We start from the raw sequence: 14,188 nt of genomic DNA on the forward strand, positions 1-14,188 counted from the left end.
CTAGGCCTTGTTCAAGAGAAAACAGACTTTGAACTTTAAACACTTCAAGTAAGTGTCATTTTTTTGTTTTCTTTTAAGGCACACTGTGCATATGTCATTTTGTCTAAACAGGTGGGGAAAACACCAAAACAAACAACAGAATACTTGGCAAGTGGCAGTGCTGAGGATAAAGATAGACTCGAAGCATGTTCTACCTCTGTGGAGGAGAATAGGAGGAGACGAAGTGGGCTGCATCTGTCACAGGCTGGTCCAGCTCTCAGGGCATTGATGAGAAGGGTCAGGAAACCCAGGATGCTCATTCTTACCTACACCCATCGCTCTACTCCTACCTGGAGTCACTGTGGCTAGGCAAACGGACCTTAAGGTATATGATATGGTGGCCCATTTATGTCTCAAAACTCATATTTATGTCAAATAAAAATGGAGACATTCTTAGGACAAACAAATGTGCTGGAATAAAAAGAGAACTAGTGTTTCAGACAAAATTAACTCCTAAGGATGTTCATTAAGAACTAAACACACAAATTATTCTCTTAATTCCTTAAACCACATGTAAGAGATCTGATAGTATGAATATGTTATTCAGAGACAAGATATTATTTTAACACAAATAGTTCCTTCTAAAATGTAAAGTGAATGGGCTCTGGTTTGAAAAATAACCAGTCATACTAGACATGGCCTCATGTTCTCTGCACAGGTATGCTATATATCTGGTGTGTAGAGAAGACTGGTTGCTTAAGTGGAAAATAGTGTGCATATTATATCGTCTCTGGTGGTCTGAATGAAAATGGCCCCTGGAGACTCATAGAAAGTGGCATTAGTGGGGGTGTGGCTTTGTTGGAAAAAGTTTGTCACTGGGAGGTGGCTTTGAGGTTTCAGATGCTCAAGCTAGACCTAGGGTCTTACTTTTCCCTGTTGATCAACATGTAGAACTCTCGGCTACTTCTCCATCATTATGTCTGCCTTTGTGTTATCATACTTCCCACCATGATGATAACGGACTAAATCTCTTTGCTTTAAGAGCTGCCACAGCAATGGTGTCTCTTAACAGCATGAGAAACCCTAAGACATCATCCGTCATTCTTCTATATTTATATAGGGATTCAGTTTCTTTGCATCTCTGAGTGTTTTGTAGATCACTGACTCAGAACCCTACTTAGTTAGTGTGGGGTTAGTTGTGTGCTTGCAGAAATAGATATCTGTATGTGCTCAAGGTGGTGTTTCAGCACTTTGAAGGTTTGAGGGTTTTGGTCTACAGGTCACAGTGTGTTCTTTAGTTCATTCTCTGATTGCTCTAAGCAGCTAAAGAGATGCTCACAACAAATGATGGGACCAAAAGGAAAGAGAAACTAGCCTTCCTTGGTTCAGATAGGAGGCACTGTGAAGCTACCAGCCTCCACACTCCCACCTCTACACCTCAGATGTCCAAGGAAGGGCCATTCCTTACCTTCTGCTTATCTGGAAGTTCCTTGAATCCAGGGTCTGAAACTCAGTCTATCCCAGTGGTTCTCTACCTTATTAATGCTGTGACCCTATAGTACAATTCCTCATGTCGTGGTGACCCTGACCAACTGTAATTTTGCTACTGTTATGAACTACAATGTCAATATCTGAGCTCTCTGTTGGTTGTAGGTGACCCCTGTGAAAGGGCCGTTCGACCCCCAAGTGGGCGGAGACCCACAGCACGGGAATTGCTGTCTTGCAGGTAGTGGAGGCAGACCCAGTGCTTAGCCCTGCTTGTCTGCGTTTGCTTCTAAATGTGAAGCATATGGGATCTTCTGAGCAGAAACTTTCAGAAATAAAGGCACTAACAACAACAAAACTCAAATCTACTGGAGGAAGAATTAGGCTGACATGTAATGTTCACAGGAAGATGGCATCTAATCCCAGGTTTACCAGTAATTGCAAAGTCCACGCATCCAGCATGATTTGCTTAGATGCAGGTCTGAAGAGTTAATTAACTTGGCTTTTTTCCCCTAAAAGAATTGTTTCCGTAAGTTTGTGAAACTCAGTTCTATTTTGGGAACACAAACTCTAAAGAAAACAGAGTTATACAAATGGTACTAATGTGTGGCAATGTGAGTGGATAGTTATGCAGTTCAGCAACACTGCTCACAGTGATTCTGGTGGGAGCCATATTCATCCCATGCTAAAAATTACTGTGTGAGGAATGGGCAGTTCACATAAGAAAATGTTTTTAAGACCTCTAGCATAATGCGATCCTTTTAGAAGTTCATCTGAGCCCTTTCTCCCCTGTCCTCATTAGCTTAGAGTGGTAGGAGCTGTGTTGGAGAGGACATTATCTTGGGAACACCAGGTCTACTGTATAGAGCTTCAATGACAGAAGGAGGGGACAAACAGACGTTAGAAAAGGATTACCTGTTTCTTTTGAAATGTGGGGATTAAACATGTTTTCTTGATCAGAAATGTGTTTTTAAAAGAGAACAGACTGACAAGAAAGCACCACTTAACAGTTAGTCATCTGTGTGTGACTTACTTGACATCAGTTATTTGATGGAACCTGGAGGGTTTTAGGGAGAAAGGAGCCCTCTGAGGAGCAGGAAAATACGGACATGTGCAAATGGACAGCATCCATCCTAGCACTGCCAGCCAGCTGCTTCAGGGTGGATACCTGTAGTGGCAGACCCCATTTTCTATAAGACAGCAAATTAGTCCACCGGAAAGCACTAGGAAGAATGACATCAGAGTATTTCTAGAACTAGGTATCTCTATAATAGTCTTAAAATGGAAAAATAAATTAGATCATTAAAATGTCAATTTAAAAATAAAGCTGTGTTTTAAAATCCCTCAAAATCATCTCCCTGTCAGTTATCTGGGACTGGAATTATGATTTCAGAGAGATTGGTATTTTGCTGTATTTTCAGAGGATATATTTTTCTTTGTTTAAGAACCTCATTTGTTTAAAGATTGTTTTTTGAGTGGATTTTGGCAACTACCTCTTCCTGGGGTTTACTTGGCTTGGCTTTTTCCAGAAGCTAATTCTGATTCTTCTGTCAAATGCTTGGTGGCACTGTGTTACCTGCTCTCCTGAAGGCCTGGCACAGCACGGGCGAGCAGCTGACCGCATAAGGATGGGGCTGCCCTTAAAGGGACATGTCTCTGCTTACATTGCACAGGTTTCAGGGTCTGATATTGCCTTAGGAATTCCCCCATTTGAAGCAGTAGAATCTGTAACAGAGAATGTCTGGGGAATCTATGTCAGCAGGTTTCTAGACTTGTTATCTTGGTAGGTGATATGTTTCTTAAGTGAGGTCTTATGTGTAAACAGGAACTACTGCCTCCCAGTGAGAGAAACACTGAGCCCTTACAGCCTCCTCTGTGGCTCACCGGGCCTCAAGTATGATGTGATGAAAAGGAAGACATGCTTAGAAATGTGTGTAAGACATCATGAATATGAACACACATTTCCCACAGTTGGGAAGGAAGGCTGTAAAAATATGACTAATCTCATGGGATTAAGGACTGTGTTCACAAAGGTCTTGGAATTTGATTCTGGACTGACTGCTCAAGTCTTCTAGTCTTGCCAGTCTGGGAAGTCACTATCTGTACTTACTGTGGGTCTCAAGAGAACACTAGAGCCGGGATGTCCTCGTGATATGAAGTGTGATATGTACAGGACAATGTCTCCATCAGCTTCAACACTGTTTTGGATAATTCCGAGCTGCACACAGTGAATAGCTTCCACAGTAGAGACATTTTAACAGTAACTCCCATTCCTTCTTCACCAAATGCCTCAGAACACAAACAAGGATGCAATTCTCTTCAAGCAGCTTAACTCACTGCTCCCCAAATTACTATATCACCAAGATAAGCACCCATTTTTTCCCTTGACCTCATTGAGAGGTCATCCCTGCGTGAGTAGGGAGTTGGGGCAGTGAATGGACGCAGTTGAGAACACGAAAGGCAGTTGATTCTCTCGGCTTGCTGGCCCATCTTCCAGGCTCTTGGCCTGGCTTACCTTGGCACGCAGGCTTTGCGGTTTGTTGGAGAGGATGTCTGTGGCTTCCCTGCAGCGGGTGGAAAGGTTCAGGATAGCAGCAGCTGCTGCTATGTGGGTGTCTTCACTGTACTGACCATGGCCATAAGAGCTGGCACGGACTGTGCTCTGTGTGTGGGCGCCAGCACTAGGCAGCCCATTAGAAAATTTCACTGGATTTGAAAAATGCTTTGCTGTTGAAGAGAGATTTGATTAGCAATTGCATGTACGCGGTGGCTTCAGTTACCAAAGATTTTTTTTAAAGACAAAATTTCTTTGATCTAAACACTCAAAGAGTAAGTTAAAGCAGAACGATCATCTGTTGGTATGTTAACTGGAGGTTACTAGTTGGGTTTTAGCAAGGGTCACAAAGCAGATGATGTGAACCTTGAAAGGTGCCCATTCTCTTAACAGTTCTTGTATTTTCAGTACAGGTGACAGAAACTCCGTCACCAAGGTTACAGGGCATCATACCCTGCAGCAGCTCAGGAGGAGTATGTGAATGAGCTGAACAGTCTGAGGACCACGGCTTGGGGGTGGGGGTGCTCTCATTGCAGTTTCTACTAACATAGGTTGTACTTTTATTACTCAAAATGCACGCTTGCTTGTACATTAGCTGTACTTAACTGGGACAGAGTTCTCAGTGAGCTGAGCAGAATACACAGAGGGCCTGCTCTCAAGGTGAAATGTGTAAGTATACACTCTGTATAGCCATTCAGTTCAGCCTTCTCCATGGATGGATCAGAATTAACAATAATACTATGTAACCTATTTTAAAGGTTTCTGTATTAATAATTCTTAAATTAATTAGTGAAAAATTTGAAAGTTATATATTTTTATCCTAGTAAGTTTCAGATACCTGAATTGAGTTTCTTGGATTTTTAGTTCTTTCTATGTTTGATCTGATAGCTTTTGTTGACTTCAGTAATATTTTAAACAGTATGACATATTTTATCTTATTAGGTTGCTATGAATTAATATAATGTAATAGCTGTCATAGCCTTCAATATATTAACCATGATCCTAATTATCTCATGGTTATAGTTAGATTCAACAATGACACTATCTATGAAATAACTATTAACTTACAATATTCTGTATAACTGTGATATAAATTTAGTAGTAATGGCTAACTTACTTATTTCACTATCTTTTCTGTCATCTCTAAGGAGGACATTATATAATGGTGTGAATAAACCTCTACCCAAGGTGCACTTTGGGGTAATGAATGTTGGGATTCAAATTTGGAGCTTACATTCAGGAAATGGTGGTGCCTTTTGTCCTTGTCCTGTTTGTAGGAGCGGACGTTTACCAAATACTTGTGCATCAAAACTGGCATAATCAAATGGTACTTTGCCAAACTTCTCTTGTTCTTTTGATGCAGAGGCTCTTGGAGAGGTGATGGCTTGTGAGCGGAAGTTAAATTCAATTTGCTTCACTAAATTCACCCTGGTAAGAGTAAAAAAAGTAGTTTGAAGAAAATAGAAACTGTTGGTCAGAATTTACAGTAGATGGAATTACCCTTGCCTGTCAGTTCACAGAGACAACATCCAGCACTCACGGGAGAGCAGATACTATGAGTTATAGTGAGCTGGGGCTGCTGTATCATCGTGTTCAAATCTGCCCTAATAAAAGAGGGCTATTCAGTCCTCATTCAGAGATATTCAACATATTGACATTGTGTATTAAATTGTCTTATTTCAAGATATATCTCAATTACCATATTATTATACTCATCACAGTTTTGATATAACTGTTTCATTCCAAGTGTAATTTAGACAGTCCTGTGGGTTTTTTATGTCTGGACTAAATAAGAACATGGTACCTATGGAGCCAGCTCTGGCCAAGGAAAGTAGAATTCTATTTAGCTGTTGTCTATGTATCAGAGATCACAAACAAACATACCTTTCAGGGTTCTCAGAATAAAAACTATTTTCTTTTTATTTTACAATAAAATATGAATGTTAAAATGTTGATGATATCTTGCAGAGTGGGTAAAACTTCTCCAATGGTACATTAAAAATACTTAAGGAATTCAGTCTCTTGTTATAGACCCAGCATCTCCTAGTTCTTTTACCTTTGCCTCTCTTCCTATATGACACCGCTGATCCACAGCTATAACACCAGGCTGGGATTTAGGCAGGTAACTTACATCTTCTTCCTTGTCTTCCACTCCTGTCTCTACACTTACTCTTACTTCTGATGTAGATAGCAACCAAACCCAACAGCCCACCTCAATGTCGTAGGGAATGAGCCTCTTGGTATAATCTCAGAGTTCCCCTGGTTCTTCCCAACATCACTGTCAGCCTGTCCTTTTAACTCAACTCTGTTCCTTTGTGACTTCTGCCACCTATAGAACATCTCTCTGCCAGGGGTTCCAGAGCCATCACACTTGGTATGGACATAGATTAAGCAGCAGAAACCAAAGAATGTAACACCTACCCCAAAAAGATGAGAGCAGATATCTGCACCAACAAACATGCAAAAGTTGCAACTCAGTATGATTAGATCCCAGGACAAAAACACAAATATTGACAAGCAAGAAAATATACCTCTTCCCTATAATAATAGGCTCAACCAAAAGCAATTTAGCTAAGGAACAAGACAAGAGCTTCAAAATAGCAATTATACATACACGTAAGGGCCTTAAAGAGGACGTGAGTAAATGCCACAATGAAGACAGTAAAATCACTAACAAACAGTTGAATGAGATAATGAAAATAATTTAAGACACGGAAGTAGAACTTAGCGAAGTAACAGAACCACTAAAGAAAACTTAAACTAATATAATACTGCAATTGAGACACTTAGGATATCAAAGTGAAATGAACCACCACCCTCAGAGCTATCTTTACTGACAGATTAAAAACATGAAAAAGGGAATTAATTTCATATCTTGAAGACAAGGTAGTAAAAATGGTACCTCAGTTAAGGAAAATGTTACATCTTTAAAAAAGAAAAAAGAAATCTGAGAAACCATAAAAAGACCAAACCGTGAATAATGCGTATAGAGGATGGAGAAGAAACCAAAGTCAGGTCAGAAATTATTTTTTAAAAAATCATACAAAATATCTCTACTCTGAAGAAAGAGATGACTATAAAGGTACAAGAAGCATACCAAACACCTAAGAGATCGAATCAGAAAAAGATACTCCCCACTACACACAATAATCAAATACTAAATGTACAGAATGATGAGAGGATATCACAAGTTGCAAGGGAAAAAGACAAAGTAACATATAAAGGCAGACATGTTAGACATCATCTGGGTGCTCAGTGGAGATTCTGAAAGCTAGAAGACCTGGCTGAGCTCTGAGAGGTCACAGATGATAGCCCACACTACTCTACCCAGCAAAAGTAACAAACGCAATAATTAGGCAGAGAAAGAGAATCATTTCATGATGAAAATCAAATTCAAATAATAATGTCCACCTATCTAGAAATATATGGAAGGCACTAAAAGGAAACCTTTAGTATCAAGAGAAAAGTTAACTACACATGAGAGGACATAAGGAATAAATAAAGCCAGAACAGTAAATTCAAAGAGGAGAAAAATCCCCACATAACAAAATAATGGTGGTTAATAAGCATTGCCCATTAATAACTCGCGGTATTGATGATGTCAATTCCCTACCCAATAAAAAGACACAGACTAATAGGTTGGGTTATTAAACAGGATTCATAGTCCTATCCAAGAAACATATCTTCAAAGAAAAACAAAACCTTAAGGTATTCCAAGGGAATAAAACCAAGAGGCATGGAGGTGTAGCTATTTTAATATCTTATAAAACAGATTAAAAGACAAAACTCAAGAACTAATCAGTAGATACAGGAAAGGACCTACTCATCAAAAGAATTTAACCAGAGTATATTACAATTCTAAACATTTATGCATCAAACACAAGGGTACCCAAAGTCATAAAAGAAATCTACTCTCATGCACTGTCCCTCACACAGTAACAGTGGGTGACTTCAGTACTCCACGCTCACTAGTCAGTCTGATCATGCAGACAAAAGCTAAGCAAGGAAACACTGGAGTTAATAAACATCATAAAACAAGTTTACCTAACAGACACCTACAGACCATTTCACTCAAACACAAAAGAGTATACTTTCTTCTCAGCATCTCATGGATCTTTCTCCAAAATGACCACATATTATGATATAAAGAAAATTTGAAAGGATATAAGAAAATTGAAATATCACCCTGTACCTGACTACCATGGATTAAAGCTGGATATTTACAACAACAGAAACAGCAAAAAGCATACAATTTCATGAAAATTAAACAACTTACTACTGAAGGAAAACTGGGTGAAGACAGAAATCCATAAGAAAATTAAAAATTTTATAATTGGATGAAAATAACAATATACCCAATCCTATGGGGCATAGTAATGACAGTTCTAAGAAGCAAGTTCATATCACTAACTGTTTACATTAAAGAAAAGTTGGAGAGATTTCATATTACTTAGTGACACACCTGAGAGCTCTAGAAAAACACAAAGAAATAATACCCAGAAAGTGGAAATGGAAGAAGTAATCAAACTGAAATCAATAAAACAAAAATGACCAATCAGTATAAAGAATCAACAAAACAAGGAGGTGATTTGAAAAAAATCAGTAGGATTCATAAACCTTTAGCAAAATTAACCAAAAGACAAAGAGAAAAGATAGAAATTAATAAAATTAGAGATAAAAGGGAGACATTACTATAGACAGTGAAGAAATTCAATAAGAATGTACTTTAAAAGCTATACACTAGCAAATTATAAAACCTAAAAGAAATGAATTTCTTGATATATATGATCTATTAAAGTTAAGATGAAATAAACAATTTAAACACACTTATATCTCCTAGTGAAATAGAATCAGCAATTAAATATTTGACCCCTACCTATATTTCCCAACTTCCCGAAAACACCAGGGTCAGATAAGATTCAGCACAGAATTCTACCACACCTTCACAGAAAAACTAATGTCAATAATCCTCAAATCACTGTGCAAACTTGAAACTGATGGGACATTTTCCTTTTATTTTTAATAAAGTCACTATTACCATGTTACTAAAACCACAGAAAATCCCAACAAAAAGGAAATTACAAACCATATTATATTTATGAATATAAATACAAAAACTCTGAATAAAATATTTGCAAACTAAATTCAAGAACACTAAAAAATTATCTATTATGATCAAGTTGGCTTCATCCCAAAATTGTAGGATACTCGATGTAAGTAAACCAATCACAGAATCCAATACATGAAAACAGTGTCTCCTGGACACGACAGGACTGATGACACATAAATTCACAGAGAATGTGACAGGCATGCACACGACTGCATGAGTTCAAATACAAGTTCCCAGCATAGGGAAAGAGAAGCAGGCGAAGAGTCCCACCCCAATATAGATTCTATTTGCAGTCGATTCTTACTGGGAAAGGAAAAATTATTTTTCTCTACTGGAACAGTTTTGGTTATATCATCCACAGTCCATGACAAGCCCCGTGCCCAGGAGTAGTTAGTCAACACAGACCATGCTGTGTGAGTGTATGCACAAGCACACATGTGTGCTTCTTGTTTCATTTTGTTTTGTTTTGGTAGTTTTTTGTTTTATTGGATTTTTTTGTTTATTTTGATTTTCACTGTTTTGTTTGTTTTTTAAAGTAGGGAGAGTAAGTAAGCATATGTATGAAGTTGGATAGAAAAGGAGGTGGCCTGTACAAAGCTTAGGTCCAAGTGGATCAAGGACCTCCACATCAAACCAGATACACTCAAAATAATAGAAGAAAAACTAGGGAAGCATCTGGAACACATGGGCACTGGAAAAAATTTCCTGAACAAAACACCAATGGCTTATGCTCTAAGATCAAGAATCGACAAATGGGATCTCATAAAACTGCAAAGCTTCTGTAAGGCAAAGGACACTGTGGTTAGGACAAAACTGCAACCAACAGATTGTGAAAAGATCTTTACCAATCCTACAACTGATAGAGGCCTTATATCCAAAATACACAAAGAACTCAAGAAGTTAGACCGCAGGGAGACAAATAACCCTATTAAAAAATGGGGTTCATAGCTAAACAAAGAATTCACAGCTGAGGAATGCCGAATGGCTGAGAAACACCTAAAGAAATGTTCAACATCTTTAGTCATAAGGGAAATGCAAATCAAAACAACCCTGAGATTTCACCTTAGTGAAGAATGGCTAAGATCAAAAACTCAGGTGACAGCAGATGCTGGTGAGGATGTGGAGAAAGAGGAACACTCCTCCATTGTTGGTGGGATTGCAGACTGGTAAAACCATTCTGGAAATCAGTCTGGAGGTTCCTCAGAAAATTGGACATTGAACTGCCTGAGGATCCAGCTATACCTCTCTTGGGCATATACCCAAAAGATGCCCCAACATATAAAAAAGACACGTGCTCTACTATGTTCATCGCAGCCTTATTTATAATAGCCAGAAGCTGGAAAGAACCCAGATGCCCTTCAACAGAGGAATGGATACAGAAAATGTGGTACATCTACACAATGGAATATTACTCAGCTATCAAAAACAATGACTTTATGAAATTCGTAGGCAAATGGTTGGAACTGGAAAATATCATCCTAAGTGAGGTAACCCAATCACAGAAATACACACATGGTATGCACTCATTGATAAGTGGCTATTAGCCCAAACGCTTGAATTACCCTAGATGCCTAGAACAAATGAAACTCAAGACGGATGATCAAAATGTGAATGCTTCACTCCTTCTTTAAAAGGGGAATAAGAATACCCGTGGCAGGGAAGAGAGAGGCAAAGATTAAAACAGAGACTGAAGGAACACCCATTCAGAGCCTGCCCCACATGTGGCCCATACATATACAGCCATCCAATTAGACAATATAGATGAAGCAAAGAAGTGCAGGCCGACAGGAGCCGGATGTAGATCGCTCCTGAGAGACACAGCCAGAATACAGCAAATACAGAGGCGAATGCCAGCAGCAAACCACTGAACTGAGAATAGGACCCCCGTTGAAGGAATCAGAGAAAGATCTGGAAGAGCTTGAAGGGGCTTGAGACCCCATATGTACAACAATGCCAAGCAACCAGAGCTTCCAGGGACTAAGCCACTACCTAAGGACTATCCATGGACTGACCCTGGACTCTGACCTCATAGGTAGCAATGAATATCCTAGTAAGATCACCAGTGGAAGGGGAAGCCCTTGGTCCTGCTAAGACTGAACCCCCAGTAAACTAGATTGTTGGGGGAGGGCGGCAATGGGGGAAGGTTGGGGAGGGAAACACCCATAAAGAAGGGGAGGAGGAGGGATTAGGGGGATGCTTGCCCGGAAACCGGGAAAGGGAATAACACTCGAAATGTATATAAGAAATACTCAAGTTAATAAAAAAAAAAAGAAAAAAAAAGAAAAGGAGGTGGGGAGGGGAAATAATATGATCAAAAATAATATGATCAAATTATGAAAAATTTGTTTTGATAAAGGAATAAGTGAGGGATGAGTAAATCTTATGCAAAGTTGTCTTACTTACACTGAAGTTGTAAAAATACTATAATCTAAAATGATAATTTCTAAATCTGTGAGTAAACAAGAAACTCAATTTTAGTTCTCCAGAAGCACTCTTAGGGAGAATCAAGAGAGTATTCTAATACTAATGACAACTCATGTTAAAATTTCTTATTGCTGCATATTTAATAATTCGAGATTTTAACTTGACATGTTTTTCACTCATATGACTTGAATGCCAGTTTTAATTCTTTTAAGAGAATCTGTAGAAGAAAAATATCAAGGGACTCCATATTGTGTGTGCTTTTTTGTCAACTTGATACTGTCTGGAGTTAATTTGGGAGCAGGAACCTCAACTGAGGGACAGCTCAGATCATACTTGCCTGTGGCTGTGTGAGCCACTGTCTTGGTTGGTGGTTGTCACAGGGCCCTTTTGGAGACAAGCTGGCCCCGGTTGTGCAGCAAGGCTAGCCTAGCAGTCAGAGAGCGAGCCTGTAAGTAGTGTGGGCCTTGCTTTCTTCTTCCATTCCCAATTGGATTTATTATTTTATTTTCTGTGTACATTTTTTCCTGCATGAATAGTGTGCTGGATCGCTGGAAAATGGAGCTATAAATGACTGTACATTGCCATGGGGGTGCTGGGAACTGACCCCCAGCCCTCTGCAAGAACAGTCAATACCTCTAACCACTATGCCACAGTAGCCCATATCCCCAGCTTGAATTATTGCTTTGACTCACCTCCATTATAGATTGTGCTCTAGGAGTGTAAAAAAAAACATATCCATTTCTCCCCCCATTCTGCTTAGTCAGAGTGTTTTTACCACAAAACAGAAAGCAAACTAAACACCCCAGAAATGCTGACGTGCTTACTAGTTATAATTGCATTTTACTGGCTCATTAGCAACAGTTATTTGATAATTTTTCTCTATCCTCAAAATAACATTTTACTACTTGCATAATGTTACAAAATGTACTTATCATTGCCTTAAATATCAATATTTGTTTTCTGTAAAATATTTTTCTAACTACTAGATATTCTGAGGAACTTGGGCACTCAGGGGCCTTGGGAGACTTTGTTAGCAGTGAACCTTTGATTAGGTTCATATGTGGCCCTAAAGAGAGCACATAACATCACACACTTACACAAATGTCTCTGATTGAGTGTCTTCCAGGCAGAAAAGAAACTGGTCACACATAGGAGCCTACCTGGTATTAGTGAGTGAGAACTTTTGTCATACGTCATTCTTTTTGTTCCCCCATATTATGCTAGCCTTGTAAAGATATGTCCCCTGGATTGTTTGAATGATGCCATTATTCCTTAGCCCTGTGAATTGCCTGCCCACATCAATCTACTGGTGACAGAACATGACATGCAGACCACAGTGAGGTGACACACAAGAAACATAGGCTCTTCTGGGTGGAATCCAACATGAACAGAGGTGTCAGCCAAGTCCTGAAGGTTCATACCTGTGAGCCTGCTCAGGACCCTGCCCAGTCTGGGAAGAATCAAGTTGACTTTTGTCCTGGGTCATTGCCAACTTTTCAGCTGCAGCAATTGGACAACCAGAAAGACTGTTTCAAAAAAGAAGAGTTGGAGGACATGAGTGAGCGTGACAATGTGGTCTGCCTTGGCAGAGTCATGCAACACCCTTGGCACACAGCAAATGTTAAGTCATATTAATAGTTCACTTAGCACCATTGTCATACAGAAGATCCCAAAGGGTTTCAAACTGCAGTGTCTATGTTTGTTCTCTAGCCCATCTCAGAGGTGACAAGTAGTGAATACATTTAAAGAAAAATCAAGATCTTACATAATTGGGAAATACCGAAAGGATTCTGAAACTCAGTACAGTAAGTACAGAGTGATCTCTATACACATTTGTCTGACTGCGTTGTTAGCACGATAATTCCATGGTTTATCTTAGAACTTTAGCAACATTTTAGAGGCTGAGTTTTATACGTCAGTCAAATTGAAAGCATAAATATGAAATCATTTTGGCAATCTTCTTATAAGTCAAACTGTAGCTCATAACTACACATTCCACACGTAAAATAAAATGTACACATAAAAATCGCAGGGTTGAAGAGATGACTCTACATTTAAAAACACTGGTTGTTGTTCTAGAGGACCTGGGTTTGATTCCCAGCCCCCACCTGGCAGTTCATAACCATCTATAACTCTAGTTCTAGAAGCCCCCACACCCTCTCTGTGGGCATTGCACACATGTGGTTCAGAGACAAATATATACATATTTATACACATGTATGCAAAACACCTGTGCACATTAAAATACATATTAAAAATAAAAATTTAAAGTATCTATATATACAAACTGTATATTTATATGTAATCACACACAAATGTGCTTTATTTTAGTTTCAAAAATTAATGAAACTGACACCCACTCCTTGCATGGTTTACAGTCAAAACACCTGTGAAGCCTTTCTAAAGGCCCCTTGTGTGGGTTCATGATAACTACTGAGAAATACAGATGCTGGCCTCTGATATCCACGTGTACCAGTGAGATATGGGGCCAGAAAGATGTGTCCTGTGTGTGTGGCTGTATGGACACAGAGCCTGAGCATCTTCAAGTACAACTGCTTCATTATTTTAGTTGATCGCTAATATAAAATTTCCTGAGATTAAGACTACTTATTAGCTATTTCAAGAGATAACACTTA

General features: G+C 39.0%; 1 protein-coding gene across 9 annotated transcripts in view; it reads right to left on the bottom strand.

Annotated features, from left to right (window-relative positions):
• Window positions 1-14,188, bottom strand: part of St18 (ST18 C2H2C-type zinc finger transcription factor) — a 331,712-nt gene that overhangs the window by 39,324 nt on the left and 278,200 nt on the right. For all 9 annotated transcript variants that reach the window (XM_017593173.3, XM_039109332.1, XM_063287207.1 and 6 more), the window contains 3 exon segments: window positions 12,974-13,078; window positions 5,253-5,446; window positions 3,980-4,191 (listed from right to left, as the gene is read on the bottom strand). In XM_017593173.3, the coding sequence (XP_017448662.1) occupies window positions 3,980-4,191; window positions 5,253-5,446; window positions 12,974-13,078 (511 nt within the window).

Source organism: Rattus norvegicus, chromosome 5 (assembly GCF_036323735.1).
Source record: "Rattus norvegicus strain BN/NHsdMcwi chromosome 5, GRCr8, whole genome shotgun sequence".
NCBI classification, from domain to species: Eukaryota; Metazoa; Chordata; class Mammalia; order Rodentia; family Muridae; genus Rattus; species Rattus norvegicus.